Source organism: Lissotriton vulgaris, chromosome 1_1 (assembly GCF_964263255.1).
Source record: "Lissotriton vulgaris chromosome 1_1, aLisVul1.2, whole genome shotgun sequence".
Taxonomy (NCBI): domain Eukaryota; kingdom Metazoa; phylum Chordata; class Amphibia; order Caudata; family Salamandridae; genus Lissotriton; species Lissotriton vulgaris.
In genome coordinates this window covers 1,816,599,757-1,816,622,992 of record NC_141685.1, presented here as the reverse complement: position 1 = coordinate 1,816,622,992, position 23,236 = coordinate 1,816,599,757, and the positions used below count along the sequence as shown (strand labels likewise).

At 43.2% G+C, this 23,236-nt stretch overlaps 1 protein-coding gene across 1 annotated transcript in view; it reads left to right on the top strand.

Moving 5' to 3' along the window:
* Nucleotides 1-23,236, top strand: part of STAB2 (stabilin 2) — an 880,852-nt gene that overhangs the window by 757,615 nt on the left and 100,001 nt on the right. Inside the window, exons 56-58 of the mRNA XM_086919174.1 lie at nucleotides 7,334-7,483; nucleotides 11,983-12,087; nucleotides 20,757-20,864. Of these exons, the coding sequence (XP_086775300.1) occupies nucleotides 7,334-7,483; nucleotides 11,983-12,087; nucleotides 20,757-20,864 (363 nt within the window). The remainder of the gene's footprint in view (nucleotides 1-7,333; nucleotides 7,484-11,982; nucleotides 12,088-20,756; nucleotides 20,865-23,236) is intronic.

Below are 23,236 nucleotides of genomic sequence, written 5' to 3'. Positions count from 1 at the left end.
CATTCCACCAAGAGCAAAATGTAACGTTAGTAGCTTGTTTCCCGTTTGAGGTGATAAGGTGAAAGGCAATAGCTATCAAAATGACAGTGAGTATGTAATGTTGTGAAGATTGAGGGTAAATAGCAGAAAGAGAACCTAGAGAAATGTGAGTAATGGAAAAGGGAATTCGAATATGAAAATATTTTGGATTTGAGACCTAACCAATTTCCAAAGCTGGAGTATGGAAGGACAGTCAAATAACATGCGTTTTAAATCTGCATTAGGACAGGAGCAAGACCAACAAGTAGAGGGAATGTCTGATGAAAAGGTTGATAAAACCGATGGAGTAAACAAAGTTTGATTATAAATGAAAAAAAGGGTTTGGGTGGTATTAGCAGCTCTACAAGTTTTATGAAGTTTGGACCAAATCTTATCCCAAAGGGGGACTGACCAATCTTGAGAGAGGTCTTTTTCCCAGGTTAGTTCAATCTTAGTTTTAGGCCTGTCTATTAAAAGTTGAAAAGATTTATAGAGAAATGAAGCGGAAGGAGAATCATCTAATACAGAGGAGATAGGTTGATATATATTAGGGATAACATTGTTATTAGGAAGGGACTGAAGGTATTGAATAAGAATGGGACAAAGCAAATTATACTGTGAATGGGAAGAAGATGGCAAAGAGAACTGAGATTGAAGTTCGGAAAAGGATAGAGGTTGATTGTGAGAAAGGAGTTCAGAAATTCATCGCAGGCCTTTAGAATACCAAGTCTTCCAGAAAATGGAACGATTACGAATCTTGAGATGTTTATTATACCAAATAGGCTGTTAGTGCGTCGAAGAGAGAGAAGGATAAGAAGACAAAAAAGGGATAAGGAGTTTACGAGAGTGGGAAATAATAGGATTGTGGGAACAAGTCAAAATGGATGTAAAAGATAGGATTTCATGGAAATCAAAGGGAGCAATAAAGGAAGATTCTATTTTTAGCCAAAGAGGAGGATAAAAAGGAAAAGCAGGTGAGAGCCAACGGGATGTCTGTTTCAGGGAAAAGGCACGGTGATAAGCTTTAAAATCGAGGAACCGGATTCCATCATTAGATTTATCTTTTCTCAAGGAAGAAAGAGCGATACGAGAGCTTTTACCGTTCGATAAAAATGTAAGTAAAGTTGAATCGATCTTCTTAAAATAATAATCAGGGATATGAATAGGAATCATGGAGATGGTGTAAAGTATAAGAGGCGATAACATCATTTTTATGGAGTTGAGACGACCCCACCAAGATAAAAAGAGAGGGTTCCATCGAGTAATGGCAGCATTACATTTTTTAGTAACATAATCAAAGTTTAATTTAAGAGTGTCAGACAAGAGGGGAGCAAACCAAACGCCTAAGTATTTGATCTTGGATGGTTGCCATGAAAAACCAGAATGTTCAGCGAGGTGTTTTTGACAGAGAGGATTTAGAGGCAAAATTTCAAATTTATCGGCATTAAGGCGGTAAACATCGGAAAAGGAAGAAACCTGTTGAAGGAAGGAAGGAAGAGAGGAGTGCGGATCAGAACAATAGAAAAGAATATCATCGGCATAAACCGAGAGTTTAACTTGCTGGGAACCAAAATGAAAACCGAAAATGGTATCGTCTTGTCAAATCTTGGTGAGAAAAGGTTCTAGGGCTAGAACAAATAATAGAGGAGATAGTGGACAGCCTTGTCGAACACCTCTTTGAAGTGCAAAATAATCTGAAACCATACCATCAACAAATATTGATGCCTGAGGGCCAGAATAGAGTAAGAAGATATCAGAAATACATTTGGGTGGAAAACCTGCCCATTTGAGAGCCTGGAACATGAAGTCCCAACTAATCCTGTCAAATGCTTTCTCAGCGTCTAGAGAAATAGCGGCCAGAGGATGGTTTAGTGAGGGTGCCTTACTTAGAATATCGAAAAAGACACGCAAATTATCAGAAGAGGGGCGTCCTTTAACAAAGCCTGATTGTTCAGGGCCAATTAAATTAGGTAAAAGGGGGTCCATTCTAAGAGCCAAAATCTTGGCAAGAATCAGTATTAACCAAGGAAATAGGGCGGTTATTCTTGCATAAAGAATGATCCTTATCGTCCTTAGGAATTAAACAAATCAAGGCTTGTTGAAACGTGCCACTTGAAGAACCTTTGTCAAGAAAAGATTGGAACAAGAGTAAAAGCTTTGGCAAAAGAAGTGAAGCGAAATGATTATAAAATTCAATGATGAAGCCGTCAGGGCCAGGGGCTTTCCCATGTCGTAACACCGAGACGGCATGAGAGATTTCTGTGAGAGAAATATCAGAATCGAGAGCACCGAAAAGCAACGTGATCAGAAAGAGGTGAAGGAATAGATCAAAAATAGGAAAGAAGGTCAGCTAAAGTAGGAGTGGTTTCCGAAGTGTAAAGTGTTTTGTAAAAAGTTACAAACTCATTTAAAATGCCTTTATCTTTCAATAAAGAGGCACCAGAAAAACTCTTAATGGATTCAATTTTCGTTCGTTCTTTCCGTATTTTCAAGTAATTGGCGAGTAGTTTCCCCATTTTATTTTGACCCCCATAATAACGGGAATTACTTTTTAATAAAAAATTGGAGGCAGCATTTGTGGTTAATTTATTAAAAGTAAATTTGGCCTCAATAAGGTCTTTAAGAGAGGATTCAGTATTGGAGGAATAATAAGTATGTTCAAGTTGTTTGATTTTAGTAAGGAGTTGAGCAGATTGAGTTTCCAAGAGCTTTTTCTTCTGTGAGACAAAATTGATGATAAAACCCCTAGAAGCTGATTTAAAAGAGTCCCATACCATAACAAAAGTGGAATCAGGGGTATGATTAATCAGAAAGAATTCAATGGCAAAAACATTAAATTTTGTACCAAAAACGGGGTCAAGGAGTAAGGAATTATTGAATCTCCATCTGCCTGAATGGGCGGAAAAGGGAATGAGATCAATATCAGCATAAACAGGGGCATGATCCAAAATTAAAATGGAGCCAATGTCAGAGTGGATAGTGGGTTGAGCTAAAGATTTGCTAAGGAAAATATAATCAATGCGGGATTGTGAGTGATGGGAAGGAGAGTAAAAACTATATTCTCTAAGGTCGGGATGGCATAATCGCCAGATGTCTACTAGTACATTATGATGAATAAAAGTAGTGAATTGGGAGTGCATTCTAGATGGTGAGAATTTAACTTTGGAACGTCTGTCCAGGATAGGGTCACAAATTTGATTGCAATCACCACCAAAAACAATATACTCATCATTAAGTGTAACCAACTTATCAGAAATGGAAGGCCAGAAGGATTTGTCAACACCAGTAGGAGCATAAACATTGAATATAACAATAGGAATCTTATCTATAAGCAATTTAACAATCATCCAACGACCATTGACATCGCATTCATGAGAAACTGTAGAAACATTTAACTTTTTATGGCACAAAATTACAACTCCGTTTTTCTTACCCGCAGTGGGAGAGATAAATATATGTCCCACCCAACAATGTCTGAGTTTCAAAGCTTCAGTCTCTGAGAGATGGGATTCTTGAAGTAGGCCAACATCAGTTTTAAGTCTGGCCAAATGGGATAACACCCGTTGCCTTTTAATTGGGTTATTTAAACCTTTAACATTCCAAGGAGTAACCCGGAAGGTGATTTAGAGAAAAAATATAAGCAGTAGTATGCTTACTAGTACAAAAAAGCTAAGTTGTAGAGAAAAATACAAGAATAAAGAAAAAGGAACTGAGATAATAATTGAAAAAGGGAAAAAAGGAGGGAAAGAGGCAGAATAAAAGCGAAGATGAAGACGAAAAAAAGAAGGAAGAAAGAAAAATGATAAAACGATGGAAGTAAAATTACAAAATAAGTACAGAGAGTTAAATTGATGAGAGCAAACAGTAAAAGTTGGAGAATAAACATGTGAAGAAAGAAAAATAGAAAAGAGAAGATATGAACAAGGAAAATAAGAAAAGGAAAAAAGCATTGAAATTTGTAAAGAATAGAAAGAGCAAAAAGGACAAAAAGACAGTACAAGTAAAAACAGACGAGTGAGAAACATACCTACAGTACAAAATGAAAATGAGGGTGACGGCGTCATAAGACGACGACGACAACAGCAAGAACAGACATCACCGAACAACCGCTACACGAACGGTGGAACATCACATGGCAAATGGGGCACATCAGGAGGAGTTGAAGGAGCACAATACCTAGAAAAGGAAAGAGAAATAACAATAAGAGTGGGGAGGAGACATGGGGAAGGAAAATAAAGCATAGAATATAATACACATCACAACCAAGGGAAAACATATCAGCAAACAATAAGAGCAAACAAACAGAGTAAATTTAGGAACTCTTGAGGTGTCCATAACATCCGCTCCATGATGTCGAAGGAACTCCTGTAAGGCCGCTGGGTCTTCAAAAGTAGTAGTCCTTGTAAGAAACCTTGAAGAGACATGGGTGGAGTAAACCAAACCTCGCATTAGAGCACGTAGCTGTGGGCGCATATCCAAAAACTTTTTCTGACGGTCAGCAGTTGCTTTAGCTACATCTTGCGAAAGAAATAAAGATGACTTTCCCAAGTATTCTGCTTCTTAGATTTGGCAGCTGATAAATCTTGTAAGAGGTCAGTGTATTGTAGAAACAGCATAATGACACCTCGAGGTTTGTTAGAAATTTTTGGATCAAGTCTATGGGCTCTTTGAATGTTGAAAGAGGAGGAGGCAGGTAAGTCCAGAATTTGTGGAAGAAAAGATTGAAAAAAGGCAGTCGGATTTGATCCCTCCGAAAATTCTGGAAGTCCATAAAGGCGGAGGTTGTTCCTGCGATTACGATTTTCCAAATCTTCCACTTGTCTCTTGAGCTGCAATATATCTGCCTCAATAGAAGGTATAAGAGAACAGGAGGACTGAAGAGAATCAGTTGATTGTTCCACAAGAAGAATACGAGATTCCAGTGAAGACCATTTGTCATGTAGAAACTGTAAAGTCTTAGTGGTCTCATCCATAAACGGTTTAAGGGCACGTATTTCCTCTAGAAATAAATCCATATATGACGAGGCTGAAGAGGAGCCTGGAAAGGGAGGATCTTTCTTCAATCGCCTGGTGGACACTGTCGTTGTGGGAAGTTTACTTGAAGGCTGCAGTTTAGAAGTTGTTCCCGAAGAGGAATCCAATTTCTGTGGGGAAACGTCCTCCATTTCTTAAGAATTGGGGTCAGAATCAGTACCAATAGCAGGCTTAACAGGAGTAGAAAGCTTAAGGTTCCGCAATTTCCCCATAAATATGCAGCAATATATCATTAATAAAAAAGGCTTTCAATAACTAGATATAAACTGCAACCCAGCGCCAGATAATAGTGTCAGTAAGTGCATTGAGAGAGTGCGCAGGTTGTTGGCAGTTATATGGTCAAAAAACAAGAGAGCAAAACACAAAAAGTTCATTGAAAGGCATATGAAGTAGTTAAGGAGGTGAAACTCTGGAGCGTCGCTGTAACAAACAGGCAATTCTGAAGAGAGCAAAGGACATAAGCTTCATTGAAAGGCATTCAAGGGAGATGAAGAGCTGGTGCGCTGGTATGGCGCTGCATCAGAGAAGCGCTTATGTGGAGAGTAAAGGTCACTAAAAGGCATTTGAAAGAAACAGAGAGTCAAGACTCTAGGGTGCCTTTGCATCAAAATAAGTAATTAAAGTCATTCATGAGGAAAAAGAAATTATTTCACACAGCATCGCGTCTCAAGCTGGAATGGCGTGGTTAAAAGAAACAAAATGGCGGCCGAAACCAGGGGTTCCGAGTTTTGCCGAAAAAACGAGCAGGAAGGTCAAAAAGTCTCCAAAGGCACAGCGCTAGGCTCACCTCATATTCAGATGCCCAAGATTAGTCCGTGGGGTGTGAAACACCCGAAAATGCCTCTATAAAACGGGAGCGGAGGTCGCCGACGGAGCTCTGCAGCTACACCGCCATCTTGTACGGTGCGCAAGCCACGCCCCCTAAGGCGGCTTTTTTAATTTCAGCACATTCCAATCACTCTACTTTCTTCATTCTAGGTGACTTTTCTACATTCCAAACACTCTGCACCAGTTGCAAAATCTAACAATTTCCTCTCAGAGCATGCTCAATTCATCATCTTCACAAGCCCCCTTTATCCGGGGACAGAGTGCTACTCCTTCTTGCAAAATCTAGAAACAATTCAGTTTGTCGCAAAAGCGAAACCTAAAGGTTCACACTTGACAGTCCTTTTAGATCTACTTTACAAAGGAAAATTTAAAATAAAACGAGCAATAAATTGCTGGACAATCACTTTCCAGAAAATAAAGCATATTCTCGCCCACCAAGTTCCTCTCAGTGATGCTAGGACAGCTGGCTGGGAATGCCGTCTTGATTGACTTATCCAAATCAACTACTACTGTTAACTGTATAACACCACTCAGCAAAACCATCCTGTCAGCATTGTATGAAAAGCAAACCTTCACCTTTATGCTCAACTGTGCCTTTACATTTGATTCACAATAAGCTGAAGTAACCAAAACCATCAATCACTGTCTAGACATTCTACATACAAATAAAGCAATTCATCCATAAGCCTCACAAACTACCTGCAATAAATAGTCTCCTAATTGAAGTGCCCAAATACACACACACCCCTGAAGGCAGCACTCGGTCCCCCCAAGATCATGAAAAAATTATTGACATCTCATCGATTAGAATAAAGATACACTTACCCTCTAGTGAAGGCAAAGCAAGCTTCAAATGCCAATATAAACTGCACATGTGGACTCACCAGGAATCCCCTGCATACCTCCTCTTCACACTCCGAGGGTGCAAAAGAGTAAACTTGCCTTTCCTAACTGTTCATTAACAATGCCCTACATCCATTTCAGAAAGAAAGAGAAGATGAGATACCAACCTCTCATCCTAGAGACACTATAGAAAAGCAACCCCTTCCTCTTGATATGTGTTCAACACCCAAACGTATGTCATTCTGTAGGCTAAAAATCTTGAGTGATACACAAAACTGTCCAAGATGCAGAACATGCATCCACTTATCCTGAGCTAGAATTTGGAAGGACACTTTTGCTATCCTACACAAATGTAATTTAAGTGTGCATTACTGTTCTATTCCTCTTCTGGAAACACCGATCCAGCACTTGGTCTTGGATACAATATTTCCAAATAGATTGAGGACTCCAATGTCCTGGGTTGTCAGTTCAAAACAATTCTCAATGTCTTACCGGCTGAAGACAAGTGATACAGCTAACCAGAGGCACTCATTAAAATGTGGTATTATTCATTGACAGCTCACAATGACAGGAATGCTATGAATTTGCTGAACATATTTTTGTGCTTCAGCTTGCCCCGGCGGACCGGAGTCCCCTTGTAACAGCCGAGGTGTGTGCAACGATGGAGTCACTGGGACCGGTGAATGCATGTGTAACAGTGGATTCAATGGAACTTCCTGTGAGCTGTGCCTGCCCGGAAGATTTGGGCCGGAGTGTAAATGTAAGTTTGCCTTTATTTCTCAGTTTCAAAAAGCAGAGTCAGATTAGTAGTTGTAACTGTTTTTATAATACGGGGATCTTGAATTTTGAGATTTTATGACCATGGCATAATATGCATAGTTACTAATTATCAAAGCCTCGAAATAGGCTGCTTCAGCAAAAATAATTCTACCTTACACGTACCAATAGTTGCACAACCATTCGCAAGAGAAGCACTAATGATCACGCACTATCTTTCAAGAGTTACTAGGGCTGTCCCTAAAGTGAGGAGTTGGTTGAAGGAATGACGAGCTTTTGTGCTTTGCCTGAATTGTAACTCAGTCATGAAACAAGCATTTGCAATGCAATAGGTCTCGCATTTAAGAGAGTTTGAGCTTTTGCCATTTTAAATGAAAATGCCTTTTATTTATCTTTTGTTGGGGGGTGTCCTCATGGGAGGTTACAAAATGAGACAAGGCGCTACTAAGGAGGGACCTAGTAAGCCTATTGACCAATGAAAAGCCACAGTTTACAGTGGACAATGACACAAGCCAATGAAAAATATGGGCAGGGTAGTAGGCGGAGCTTCAAGTCCATACCTGAATGCAGCATGCCTCGCAGAGTACCACATGCGCTGCCCAGGCTTGACCTAAAAAAGAGGTAAGGTAGAGAAAAAGAAGTGTGGTTGATACAGAGGGAAAGCGTGAGGAGGATTGTGCGGTTAAAAAACAGTGGAAGACAGACAGGTAAGGTAGAGAGATGCATAAAGAGAAAAGTAGAGAGCGCTGTGATAACGAGAGACTGATCAGAAATTAAGAGGTCAACATAGAAAGAGACAAGAAAATGATATATTGAGAAAAGGAGGCAGAGAAGGAGGGGTGGAGATACAGGAATAAGGTAATGAGGGCGGTGAGGTAGAGGAACAGGTGGAAGGAGAGAGAAGATGGGTGGAGGTAGCAAATGAATGGTGAGTCAAATTCAGAGGGTAGTGAGAAAGAGAGAGCTTGGGTTGCAACAGTGCTTCAGTTGTAAAATTGTAAGCTCTTGGTGCCAAAGTTTAGCTCAGAAGGCCTCATCTTGCGCTATTGAAGACTGTGTAGTCTTGAATCCGCCTCATGCATCACCTCCACATCGAACAGAACTAGTGTAGCACCGCTGCATCCGTGCAGCACCACCTCAGCACCAGTGCATCAATGCAGCACTTCCTCAGCATCAGTGCAGCACCACCTCAACATCAGCGCCATCTCAGCATCAGCACAGCACCAACTGCACATCAGTGCACCACCACCAGTGCAGCCCCATCTCAGCAGTAATTCAGCACCAACACAGCACCACTTCAAAATCAGTGCAGCACCACCTCAGCACAGCACCATATCATCATCACTCAGCACCACCTCAGCACCAGCCCACCACCACCTCAGTATCACTCAGCACCACCTGAATAACATTCAGCATCACCTCTGCACCTACACACCAAAACCTCAGCATCACCTCAGTCTACCCTTGGAATCTGGCATCTGTTGATTCTTCCCTAGTGTCCGTCCGCTGCTCATGTTGTAATTCAATTACTATTTCCCAACCTACACTGTCCCATTATTTATGTCCCCAACTCATTAAAAAACTATGACAAAGAAGCATTCAAACACCAGGAAAAAGTTGTCAGCATTGCAATAACAGAAAAACTAGAAGACATTCTATATGTAATTTTTTTAGTAGGGTGATTCATTTGTACATTATGTCTACTTATTTATATATAAGGTAAAAATATGCTTATATCACTTTATTATAACTTTTCAACATGCTGCACAGCAGCCACATTGCTCTACAACTAGCTTGAAGACATTGCATGTGTGGAAAAGGCATTTAAGTGGAAAAGGCATGCTCTGGCTAAACACTTTTAAAGTATCAAAGGCGAGACCTATTGGCTAAGCCAATGCTTGTGTTAGTTACTTACCCTATGTTTGTGGTGTCCTCAAAACCAGGACTCCTCTGGAATTTTCTAAATATTACAAAGCACTCCCCAGTCTGGAACTTTGGCTCTACCGCTGGAAGTGCGGCTCCCCCAGGGCTGATTGTACTCTCTCCAATTATGGTACACATATTGAAGCACTCTCTTGGGGGATAAGTCTAGAGTTGCAGGCCAAAATGTATTTTATGATTGCATTTTCAAGGTTCAAAAGTCTACAAATGCTGATATATGTTTCGATAAATGTAATAGATTTATAGACACAATAATTATAACAGTGATTCTTGATTGAAAGTGCACGTTTCATTGACCGTAGTAAGTGCATTTACACATGATTATTCTTATTCAAGATTACATTTACATGCAAAATTATGTCTTTAACATGTAGTCTGTTGATGTTGACCCTTTTACCAAGCCAATAGACGTACAGCATATATTTGTGTGACCCCCTTTAAGGGGTCAGAATTGATTATGAAAAGTCATCTATGGTATTTTCCATCTGCCTATGAACATATTATAAAGAAGTATTTTATTGTGTGTGTAATAAATGTACTTTTCCTTTTCTAAAGAAAATGCAATGGCTGGACAATGATTTATTGAGTTTCATTGTGTGCCAGAGAACGGTGACTACTAGCCCACACCACTTCCCTGAGTAGGCCTCGGACTGCTCTGCCTCTCTGCCTGAGAGAGTATAGCTCTACAAAGGGGTGCTTGGTTCCCAGTAAGGAGAACTGTATACTTATTACTTTTGCAGGTTACACAACTAGTAGCTTCAATTCCCTACACTGCCTGTGTTAAAATATGGACCTCCGAAATAAACATACATAAAAAAATTAGAACTAAATGATGCTCTTAAGGGGTGCCAGTGTGGAGTCTGGGAGGCTATGGAGCAGAGAGTTACAACTATCCAGATATGAGAGTACAAGGGCTTGAACAGAAGTTCTGAAGCCCCTCACTGGAAAAAACAGTCTCACTTTCTCTAGAAAAGAGCGCTGGTACCAGGCCATCTTTGGTTATTTTGTCGATGTGTTGCGTAAGGGGGAGGTTGGTATCCAGGGTAAATCCAGGTTTACCACAGGATGTGACAAATGTATCATTTGCCATAGAAGCCTGTACCAAGTGCTTGCCTGTGGGCTGTTTTGCTGTCACCCCCGAGAAAAATATTCATATTAATTGCCACAGTTGTCTGTAACCAGTGTATGCCTGTGGGTTGCTCCTCTGTCGCTGTCTGTGGATTTCCGAGATCATTTGCATGTTTGCCCTGTAAACATTACATGCCCAGAGTTAGTTCTTCCAGGTTGATGCTAAAGAGCATTTATTATGGCTGCCTGTACTGCAGCGACAGCTGCAGAAGCAAGAGTAATAGACAGAGCTGCAGTGAGTCAGACCAGGACACAGGCACGCAAAAGCTAGAGGAGTCACCTTACTCATGCGACTCCATGCCCCTCCCTCTAGGACAGAACAGTAGACAGGGCTGGCCATTGTGCAGTAGTTCTGGCCTTTCCCGGTGGGCAACAGGCATGGTTTGCCATGACACAAGCATGTCACCATTGCCTCATCTTATCAAGGCCTCCTAAGCGGTGGCACTGCTTTAAACAGTTTTGCTCATTTGTGGCTTTTAGTCCAGCCCTAACTGTAGAGAGTAAAATAAGGAAACAGCAGCGAAGAGCTAAAAGACAGAACTAAAGAGAATAGAAGCAGAAGAAAATCTGCTGAGACTTAAATCATGAGACAATAGGCAGAGTTTCAGAGCCAGAGCAGATGACAAGGGCCTACAAGATCGAACTTATTCAACAGCCGTAGAAGACTAGATCCGGAGATAAAGCTGCCAAGAGCTGGAGCAGGAGTCAACCTCGACCCGGCTATAATTTCATGTAAAATGCACATTCAATGTGTCACTCCTCTTCTTCTCACTATACCCTTTTGCCCTACTCAGGATAAGAGCACCACTTTGGTCAATCATGCACAACATCAAAACGCTTCCCACCTAGTCCACACTAAAGCAACACCCATCCAACCGAGCACTCCCCGCAGTGTAGAGGTCTACCCATCCACTAATGCACTCCAGCGCACTGTCCGGGGCATGAAGGCACCATATAACTGCAACTACAGATCAATACAATACCTATGTCTGTATTGTGGTTTTAATGTGGTGCACAATAATTGCCACACAATCATCTATTTTATTTTGTAGTGGTATAAAGCTCTAGTTTGTCTCTCATTCCGACTTAGAAAACCTATCCACTTAAATCATTGTTCAGGAATTCATAATTCATGTCCACTCAGTTTGTGTAAACTTCTCCCAGTTTCCATAAGGTCAGCAGTTGCATAATTTATATATTTTGTTCAGGTCTTCAGGACTTATTCATATAGTTCATTTTAAAAGTATGTAATAGTAGATTGCTCCTTAGGGATGGAACATGAATCTAAGGAAGTTGTATGTGTTTATACTTCGGCTTTGGCTATGTGTGATATGATGTTGGGGTGTATATTCTGGGTGTACTGTCTTCTTTAATAACACAACTGTTAAGATCTTGCTCTTTCTGTTTTTTCAGCATGTAGCTGCACAGGTCATGGACAGTGTGATGAGGGAATCACTGGTTCGGGTGACTGCACATGCGACAGCGGCTGGGGAGGAAAGAGCTGTGAAACTAAACTAGGTCTGTGGAGACTTTAGGTTTTTTCAATCAGGTACTTGCTGATTTCAGAAACTATGGCTATACCTAGACTGGCCAAAAACATGCCTATATCTTAGACTGTATCAATAATGAAAACTGTAATAATGAGCACGTGCTAGGGTTGCATGGGTTCATGCAATGCATGAATACTTTGTGCCTTTCTTCATACATTTACAGCCAGAAATGCACATAGACTTGATATTGTGCAAATTGTGCTTTTGCCTTGCTGTGCCAAGTATAGCCGTAGGGCTCATGCATGCTATTCAGAGGCAGCTGCAGAGGGTGGTGGAGTTTGGCGCTGGACCTGAAGAGGGGGTTTGAATATCCAATCTCTTCTATAGGTTGGAGGCCTTATGAAGGGCCTTAACGTGTAAAAATCAAAAGATAAGCACTGACTGCTCTCCAAGGACTGTAAGGTCTTTCTTCACCCTCAAAATTCTATGCTTGGCAATGGAAGTATGTAGTGAACAGTAACTTTATGTGCATTAAAACTAAATAACATTGGAGAATTCTCTTATACACCTCTGCTCACACCTGTGCTTTTCTTAACCTGCATTCAGGAAGGAACCTCTCATAGTGCTTTTCAACACATACTATCCCATTCAAAAAAATTACTTTTATTTTAAACAACTGCTTTTGAAAGGTTGAAGTCAAAGTTATCCAATCTGGGCTTGAAATTCAATAGCACCTCTATCTTCCTGTTTGCACGCACAATTCTATAAGATACTTTAAAAAAGTACTTTTTTTTAATCTCACAGAAAAACTAAATACTACGCAATTTAGTCGATTCCCTATACATTATTGTCATAAGTTGTGCTACAGATCATGAAGTACTATACTCCCCTTCCATTCCTGGTTAATGTCTCCCCTCCTACGGAGGTCTGGACCCCGCTGTTACATCCCCACTATGCTAGGTTATAGGAAAGGATTGCTCAAAGTTCTCATGAATTCAGTACGCAACTCAGTTCAAAGTTTAAGGATGGCTTTTGTACCACTATGTCTGAAGTAAGTATGGTTGTTTTACAAACCCACATTTTAGTCTCTCTCATCCCCAGGTGCAGCAAGCGCACACGGTTAGCGTTTATTGCTCAGTGGCCATCCGGTCAGTGCATTGAAGTGTTTCTGCTCTCATGGGGTGGGGCAGGTCACCGCAGCAGCTGCTGCATGCAGGGGTATTTCCATTAGATGAGCTCAGGCAGCTTTCTTGTCAGCACCAGTACTCAACAGCATAGGTCCTACCAGGTCGGCTGCGAATTGGTGCTTCAGCTGGCATTAGTTATGCCCTCCCAGCTAAGTTCTCATGAGGCTTCAGGGCAGATGCGGACTCCAGGCTGGTTTTGGGCTTCCTGTTTTGATATTTATTTCAGAGAGGGCAGTACCAGTCACTCGTCCCATGCCAGGCTGCCAGGTCGACTCATGTTGACACAGCCTGGTGCAGCTTTCAACAAAAACAATAAGTCCAAGGATTCCAGGCCTATATCTGTTTTCACAATTTTTATAGGGACGAGGGAATCATACTCAAGGCTCTGGACCCTATGAGCTTCAAAATTGCAAAGTTTTGAGGTAAGTATGAGTATGTGTTCCTTTTGTATAGGTGTATATATTTGAGGCTGAATCCTTTTTCCTTGGGTGAAAAGTGTTGTTCACCCGTAAAAAATTAATTCCATTTTCATTACAATTTTTCCAAACAAATTCTTTATTGATTCAAAACTGAACACAAACAGCCGACACGTGTTTCGCCCTGTGTGGCGAGTGGCGCCAGGGCTTTCTCAAGGCTATTTCAATTTCATTTGGACATTCTTTAAGTTTCTTCAGTTTATGTCATTGTGTATGATCAACACAGATGGTTTCCCCCTGGCCTAGGGGTCTCCAGCTGCCCCACGAGGACCAGGAGCGCTCCCCGCACGTTTCCCGTGGCCTAACTACTCATCCCCATCCGCATGGTGCTTCTAACTACTTTTTTTTTATTAAATCTTGGGAAACCATCTTTGTTTCATTTAGACATTCTTTGAGTTTCTTCAGTTTATGTCATTGTGTATGATCAACAAAGATGGTTTCCCCCTGGCCTAGGGGTCTCCAGCTGCCCCACGAGGACCAGGAGCGCTCCCCGCACGTTTCCCGTGGCCTAACTACTCATCCCCATCCGCATGGTGCTTTAAACTACTTTTTTTTAATTAAATCTTGGGAAACATCTTTGTTGATCATACACAACGACGTAAACTGAAGAAACTTAAAGAATGTCCAAATGAAATTAAAATAGCCTTGAGAAAGCCCTGGCGCCACTCGCCACACAGGGCGAAACACTTGTCGGCTGTTTGTGTTCACTTTTGAATCAATAAAGGATTTGTTTGGTAAAACTGTAATGAAAATGGAATGAATTTTTTACGGTTGAACGACACTTTGCACCCAAGGAAGAAGGATTCAGCCTCAAATATATATACACCTATACAAAAGGAACACTTACTCATACTTACCTCAAAACAGCCTGGTGCAGTGTTAATTGAAGCTTCTGAAAAACTGCACAATGTGGGGTATTCCCCGCACTGGTCACTCCAGGATCAGTCTCTTAAGTTTGTCAGCTTCCGCTGGGCCTCTCCTTCCTGAATAGTCTCTCCTCCTGCCAGTCTAAGCACACTCCGTCCCTCTCTCACCAGGCTGACAGGCTCGGGTGTATCTTTTGGCATACCCTCAGCTATTCCAGCAGAAGGTTGTGACTCCTGGTGATGATACCTCACCTCTTAGACTGCTGTCAGATAGACACCAACCCTGGTTACAGTTGTTCTTTGAGTGCATGAAGCACTCCCTTTCCTGGTCAAGAAGAACTTGGGACTGGTTACAAATTATAGCGGGTTGGATTTCATATCTATACTCATTTTCCAGATAGTGGAGTTGGATCTAATATTTTCAAGCTTCAGCACGGGTTTGGGGTGGTCCTCTTATAACTCTTCTTCTCAGCCTAGAGTCCAGGCACAGCATTTGCTTAGCAGTGATTCTTTCCACAACAGGTATCGCTGGGGCGGAACTAAAAAGGAGTAGCCACAACATTTGTGTGACAAAGTGGATTATTAGTTGGTGGTGTGTGAGTCCTCACAAGTAATAATGCCATAAGTCAGTGCTAGGTTCAGTTAGATCTCAATATTTTAAACCTGTGGTAGCAATGGCACAGAGCAGACAGGATTAACATACGAGAAATGTGTAAAGCATTTATCAGTACCAGTAAGGACCCACTCTCCTAGAAGCCGCCAGCAGGATCAATGGAAAATCAAGTTGGAACTTGACAGCTGGGCTCTTGGAAAATGTATCATATTTTGTGGCCCTGTACCTTAAAAGGAAGTCAGCCAACGGACCTTGCAGTCCACTTCTTTCTCCCTGGTACTAGTGGGAGCCATTCACACCTCCTTGCAGGGGCCCAGCAGGCTGCCCGGTGACAGGTTTGGATTAACTCTGAAAAGGTTGCTAAAACCTTTAGGCAGGAAAAGTAGTGACTTTCTAAAGTCACTATTTCTGAAATAAATAAACTTCCACATTAGCATTAAGTTGTATTTTGTTTAACTATGAAAATGTGTGTTTGAAGTATGTTTCTTGCAAGTGCTAATCTGAATTTAGTGTTAAGTGTGATAAAGTAACACTGTATTTGCTATGACGCAGACAGCTGTGATACCGTGGAAAAGGGGGTTGGGCTTTTTTCAATGTAAGGACATGTAAAAACATTACATACATATTTCCTACTTTTAAATACTATGCACACTGTTTTAGGGCTAGTAAGACATACTTTAGGAATTGCTTATATTATTAAGAAGGAAGGTTTAGGCTTGGCAACCAGGTGGTTTTGATATGTTGAAATGGCAGTTTTAAAACTGACCAGCCAAGCTATTGTAGCAGGCTTAGAGTCATTCTTTCATGGTCCTTTAGTGGCGGGACAATACGTGCTGCAACCCACTAGTGCAATTCAACTTACGAGTCCTGGGGATGCAGGATACCATATACTAGGAATTTATAGGTAATAAGGTAAAGTTAAGAGCACTTGAACTGGGGTCTGGTTAGCTGGGTGCCAGTGCAGTTTAAAAACCAATAGCATTAGTCCAAAATAACGGAAGTGATCGGGCGAAAAGAGGCATTTCCTTACAATGGGGATAATAAAGTGTGAGATCTCTGCACATGGCTGCCATCCTAAAGCAGTAATCCAAACAGACAAAAGGATATGCCCTCCCTCACAACTTCTTCACCTTAAACAACAGATAGTGTCATCCTGCACATCTACCTAATGGAAGGCTCAGGAAGAACCAATCAGCAAACCATTCCAAGAGAGCATTCATGGAACTACTAATGGTAGCCCTGTCTCCATTCTCCTCACTTCAGTGACTGGGTTCTCCACCTTATAGAGAGAGGCAATCCCTATCTGGGGAAGCTATTGTGACCCTCAATCGTGTTTTTATCAAAAAGGAGGGAGGACAATTGATCACTTGATCAACGGACACTGATTACCACTCAGAATGGTGGAAGGTCCAGTAACAGCTTGTGTCCGTATCTAGTACAGAGGATGCAAGAGAAGGGTTGCTGCACTGTTCCTTGTGGAGAGATAGCGGAGGTTTAGCTGGCGTGACCAAAGGTGTTTGAATGACACCCTGGGGCATCCATTATGTTGGATGTAGTTGCCTCACACACCCAGAAGGGTGTCATGCTTCATCATTGGTGTTTGCTCCTCGTCGGGGAGGCGGTGCAATCCCCGACGGGCTCACCTCAAGAGGGGCTCTTTGGCGGAGATCTTTTTATCCAACAGCCTTATGGTGAAGTGGGGGTGTGTGGGCAGGATGGTGTGTTGTTATGATATGGTTGTTAAAATGTAGCAAGGGGTACCGAAATTCACTTTATTCTGGGGGTCCCCTGGCTGCAGTTAAAACGTGGGACTAGCTCGCTAGGTGTCTACAGGTTAGGTCGAGTGACCCTAGAGAAGGCTAGAAGTGAAAGTGGTCGACATGTTTCTCGCTTAGGGTAAAGTCACCCGCAATTCATCAGGACCTTACAAAAGTGAGGAAAAGAACAACATGCTTGTGTCATGTGTGTGGTGTATGTTACCTCTGTGGAATCTCCTATGCCTAAACATAGAGAAAAGAAACAATGGTTAATACGTTTTACAGTAGACCAAAACAAGTCACGTCAAAGCCAGGGCATGTAGAAAATGTGGCATGCTGGTGGTACTGTGAACTATTGAGCACAACCAATGCATGCCTGGAAATATTGAGCGTGCAACATGCATGTGGGGAGCACACACAATCACTGAGTATGTGAGGGGGACTGTGGTGAAAAAGGGTGATGTTTAAAAACAATGGTTAAAATGCAGCAGTCTAGGAGGGATGTACTGCCCATTCAGTGTCATATAATGAGCAGTTCGTGTGGTAAAGGCACAGATTAAAAATACTGTGGCTTGTCAAAAACAAATTCACACTGTTGCCTGACAATAGCTGTAAATTATGAAGTACACGCTCCCTACTCACCTACTGGTCAGGGACTACTTGCCACATGAGGGGTCGGCGGGACAGAACATCAGGGGTGAGCCCATTAGATATAGCTAAAGGGGAGTACATAAGTAGCACCTCTGGGTTAATAGCGCTAACAAAGTAATGCTCTAGGGGTAAAAGTTATGACCTCCCTTCTCCTGCTAAAGCTGGTGTCACTCACCTCGATTCGCCTGTGTCCGCGTGGAGAGACCTACCCATTTCCGCCGAGCTCGAGTAGATGAGAGAGCTCGGCGGTCAGAGTTATTTAAACAAACAAACAAACCGGCGCGCACAGGCGCGTCGCCGCCTACAGTGTAAAGTCACATGATAGACGCCGGTATTGTGGCGGCCATTTTGTAATGGTGAGGAAGTGCTGTATCGCTAATCACTTGGGTTTGTAGCGACCAATGATTTACACTAGTGGGCCTTGATATGGGAAACCCTTGGGGGTGGAATAACCCCGTATATATCAAAAACATGCCCATTGAGTTTCTGCGTGTATATCGGAAAGGCTGTCCGGCCTGATGTCGGTTCTAAATGTGGCGGCCATGATGTAATGGGCAGAAAACCTCCTGTGAGCAGACAGTGTCGATCCCTTGGCTAGGGTGTGTAGGTCTATCGGCCGTATGTATGACTTATAGTCAGGCGGACCCTGGTGTGTTGGTGGCAGAAACCTGTTGTTGACATGTGGGTCAAGGCCAGTGGGAGTTTATAGTGACAACAAGGGAGAGTTAGACTAAATATTGTATTTACACTTGATGTTTCACCTTTGTCAGGTGTGAGAACGAGGGGATAAGGGTAACCACGGTACAAATTGTGGAACAGGATGATTTACAGTGAGTGCCAGGGAATGTCTTCATTAAGGCCATGAGCCCCTCTTGAGGTGAGCCCGTCGGGGATTGCACCGCCTCCCCGACGAGGAGCAAACGCCAATGATGAAGCATGACACCCTTCTGGGTGTGTGAGGCAACTACATCCAACATAATGGATGCCCCAGGGTGTCATTCAAACACCTTTGGTCACGCCAGCTAAACCTCCCCTATCTCTCCACAAGGAACAGTGCAGCAACCCTTCTCTTGCACCCTCAATCGTGTGCCATGTTATGCCAGAGCATCCAAAGTGGATTCCAGTATCTTTAGTAATTAGACTCAGACAACCCTCCCACAGGACTTGCAACCATACATGTATCACAAGCTCATTGTACACATGCACAGACTCAACATGGATACAGGATGTCAGAGCAAGGGTCTGGATCCAGAACAGTGGACCTTTACATGATAGAGGTCAGTACAACATTCTCTCACTGGCAAAAACATCAAAAGGACTTGTTATAATGTACATCATTAAACATAGTGCACTGCCACTACCGCTTTAAATGATGAACCCTGCACATGGACTGTAGTCCACTGTTCACTATAATAGTGTGCTTAATGTGTCTCTCCGTGTCACAGGACAGGTCTTGGACCTCACATTGTCAGAGATTGGCCTAGACTTCTGCACACATGCTAAATTAACATAATGCCAGGGCTAAAATAAGAAGTCAGTATACCATGTTCCCATGTAGTCGGATACTCAGGGCACCACGCATGTATTACATGTAGGGTACATTTTATAACAAAGCTAAAAACAGTGTTCATGAGATAAAAGGGGCATGCACATTTACAGAATAAAGGACTGTATTATTACAGAATTAGTAAAACTTTCTCCTCACTGTTAGTCAGCCTTAAGATGCTCTTAAGAAAGAAAATAAGGTCTAATTCATGTAGATCACTGACTTGGCCAAATACCCTGCTAAGCCAGTCTTGATGCCATTCTTCTGAGCTTCACCCAGTCCTGAAGACTCCCCTTCCTGGCCTCAGGTAGCATGCTAGTTCTTTTTACCACAATGAAGCCGCTCCCAGTGGGGTTGCTAGTGCTAGTGAAGATTAATCTGTGAGTGCAGGCATCTCACAAAATGTGAAGGACTGGTCTCACACACCACCTGGTGTCATGCTTCATCATTGACCAGTCCTCGCCGTCTAAAAACTTGGTTTGATATAGGGCGGGCATACACCTGATGACAGGGATGCACTTCTAAACTAAGTGGGGGCCCATGGAAGAAAATAGTGAGATTAAAAAGCCATTATAGATGTCAAATTAAATGTTAATATTGCTGGCATCTATATGGTAGTTAAAACAAAATGATCAGTGTAAAGGGGGTGTTATTGTCCCGGAGCGGAGGAGCACAGATGTAGGCGCAGGGGCAGAGACCACGTCAAGTATCATGTTGACCTAAGGGGTCTCCTGCCCTCACCCTCCTATGGGACACAGTGTCCCAACTACAGGGCTTTAGATATAGGCCACATCACGGTGGAGTGTGATATACATCACCCCGCAGAGTGGAAATCCTCTCACCACAGTTTGGTAAGAGTGGAGCCCGCAGTTTATTTGTTTGTCTCTGTCCTGATGAATGCCACTGACCCAACTGGGCCAGCTGGCAGAAACATGTCGACCCCATTGATAGCGGTGGGGCAACAATAACATCCCCATTAGACCAAGTTTTTAGAGGGCGAGGACTGGTCAATGATGAAGCATGACACCAGGTGGAGTGTGAGACCAGTCCTTCACTTTTTGTGAGATGCCTGCACTCACAGATTAATCTGCACTTGCACTAGCAACCACACTGGGAGCGGCTTCATTGTGGTAAGCAGTTTCTGTTGGAGGCTGCCGACTCCAAGCACCCAGTGCCTCTGGTTCCCTCATCCCAGATTCAGTCTGGGTTTTGTGGTTAAGCATGCTAGTTCTGCCTCAAGAAAGTTTTTAAATTGTCTCAAATAAGGGGCAAACCCAAGTACATCAGGCTCATCCTTCCAGAAAAAAGATTGTAAATTCCAATAAAGTTGAGGTTTTCCTATTCCATGGTGGCAATAAATGTGTCTGTCATTCTCTCCCCTTGTGCAGCAGTGAGTACTTACTAGCAGTAAGGCCACTACTGTTAAATCTTTCATGGGGTCTCTTTACAAAATCAAAACATTGGTAAGTGTGCTTTGTCTACAAGTTGTGGTGCAAATATCCGTTTTCCATAACACAAACCCCTCCGTGCAGACCATGCCCTTCATCTTTCTACCTCTGAGAGCTCTCACTAAACAAACGCTGTTCCATCCACCTTTGCAGATGTGCTGCCGGTGTGTTCCCCAGCTTGTTCCAGTAACGCCGTCTGTAAAGAAAACAACACGTGCCTGTGCAAGCCGTTTTATGAGGGAGATGGACTCAAATGTACAGGTTAGTTAACTTTTTATGATACAGCAGTGAGGTCAGTATGTGCGTTTCACCTCTAAGGTGGAACACAAGGCATCAATTAATTATGCAAAATGTGTGCTATTAATATATTACCTGCAGACATATAAAGGTCCTTTAAGTATTATTTTGCATGCACGTGCAGAAATGGTTGGTGCTGTTTGCACCAGAGGTTGTTATAAAAGGCAGCACCAAGATACGGAGAGTCGCAGGAGGACCGTTCAGAGGAAGCAAATTGGTAATGGTAGCTCGGATGGTTAAGGAGCCTGCAGCAAAGATGTGTGGAAAATCTGCAGATAACAGCATCGGATCCCAGAGTAGTGAATTGTTTCTTTTGTTCTTCAGAGGTCGATGGAATAAGTCCCGTTGAGAGGGACACTGAAACATTCATTATGTACAGCACTCGCGCGCCCCTGCAGGGTTCTACCCCCACAAAAAATAAACGTGCTTTGCACTTAGCTCTACCGCGATGACCAGTGGCGGAGCGTCCATTGGGGCGTTGCCCTCCCAATGCGCACTGCCGCCATCCGGGACCGCCAATGTGTGACTAAATGACACATTCAGCTACTAGTTTCTGGCCGGTCATCGGGCCGGACCAGAAACCATCAGGAAAAGGGGGGGTGGGGCTGTGCAGACACGCTCAGGAATCCGCCTTCATACAGCGCTAGTGCGCATGTCTGCTTTCGGACTGGTCATTTTTATGCGCACTAGCCTCCCCTTTGGGAGACCGGGGGTTGCCTCATGCCTCAGCCCCCGGTCTCCTAATGGGGCGGGGAGTTTGGCTGCTTCAGCCAATCCTGAGCTTCAGTCCGACCTGCCTGATGACGCCTAGCATGACGTGACGTCACCTAATCTTTAGTCTCACCCCGCACCCGCAGCCACTGCCACACACAGTGCTGCCTGCTTCACACCTCACCTGGTGTGCGTGCTCCTGATGGTAACTCTTCCTGCCGCATCGTGGAGCTGGACTACTACCGTTAGCGTACTGGACATCGACAACTTCTGCAACGAAAACTACTGAGGTGAGCCACAATATACTGCTGGTGATTACCGCCCTTTTGCATTTCAAACTCCCACCCGTAAAGTATTAGCCATGATCCCCCACAGCTGGACCCCTGAGAGTGCCATGGCGGGTTTGGCTGATTTGGTATTTGGTTCGCAAATGTGCCCAAAAATCTAACTTGATGCAGGTTCCCCTAAGCTAAGCTGCTGGCTGGACGTTGTACTGTGCAATTATTTAAGCAGAACAGCTTCACATTTTTCCTTGTGGCAAATCTATTTGAGGCATATTTATTAAAAATGTATAAGTTGACTGTAAGACTGTTTTTTTTAATGATTCCTCCCCTCGTAACTCCACTCTCTTTCCTCTGCCACACATTGACCACTCTCACTCAATTTATGGGCGCCCAGAATAAATTGTTTCCAATTCCTGCACTGAAGTGACATAAACAATTGACGCTAATGGGGGCTAAGCTTTGCTGGAAATCCAGGAAGTGTGTGTAAGAAACAAATCACACCTGAGCCAGAGGTCAATGGGGCGAGTTTACAGCGATCCTCACAGATTACTTCCTCCTTCGCCCTACCTCGGATCAGAAGTCCGCTCCTTTGTGGTAGATTCCTGCGCTCCAAAAATGTCTACAAGGTGTTTTAACCCACTTCAGAATCTGTGGACGAGGTGTGCCAAAGCAGAGGTTCAGCCGGTTGTCTTTTACAGCAATCGTACGTTTTGTTTGTTGCTTATTTAGGCAGTGTGCATTACTCTTCAAGCCTGTCCTCTTCAAATGCTTGACAAAAGGGGCAGAAAAAGGGTGTTGATTCATGGCTCTAACAACGGACGTAGCTTGAGACATAGGGCATTTGTTTTTTGGGACCTCTTGGTGGCTTCATGTCGTCACGAGCCAGGACATCATTGGCAGGCGCGCGCATCGCCCATTAGAGGGTTATAGGGCTTCGGCGAGCCCCTCCACCCCCTCCAGCCATGGATGCTGTAAGCTTCCCGGACACGCACAATTCTTTATCGGATATGTGCTGAGCTGTGCAGGGATTATGGCTCCAGGGATCGTCTCGTGCAAAGGTTCAAGTGTATATAAAATGTATGGGGACTGTGATAACACATTAGCCAGCCCCAAATTAATTTGTCTCATTGAGGCTGGCTGGGCAGGGCTGCTTTCTCCCCATAATCTACAGTGGTGAACCTTAGGGTGCTGTGATGAACCAGAAGGTGGCAGTGGGGAAGCAGTGGTGAACCAGAGGGTGCTGTGATGAACCAGAGGGTGGCAGTGATGAACCAGAGGGTGACGGTGATGAACCAGAGGGTGGCAGTGGTGAACCAGAGGGTGCTGTGATTAACCAGAGGG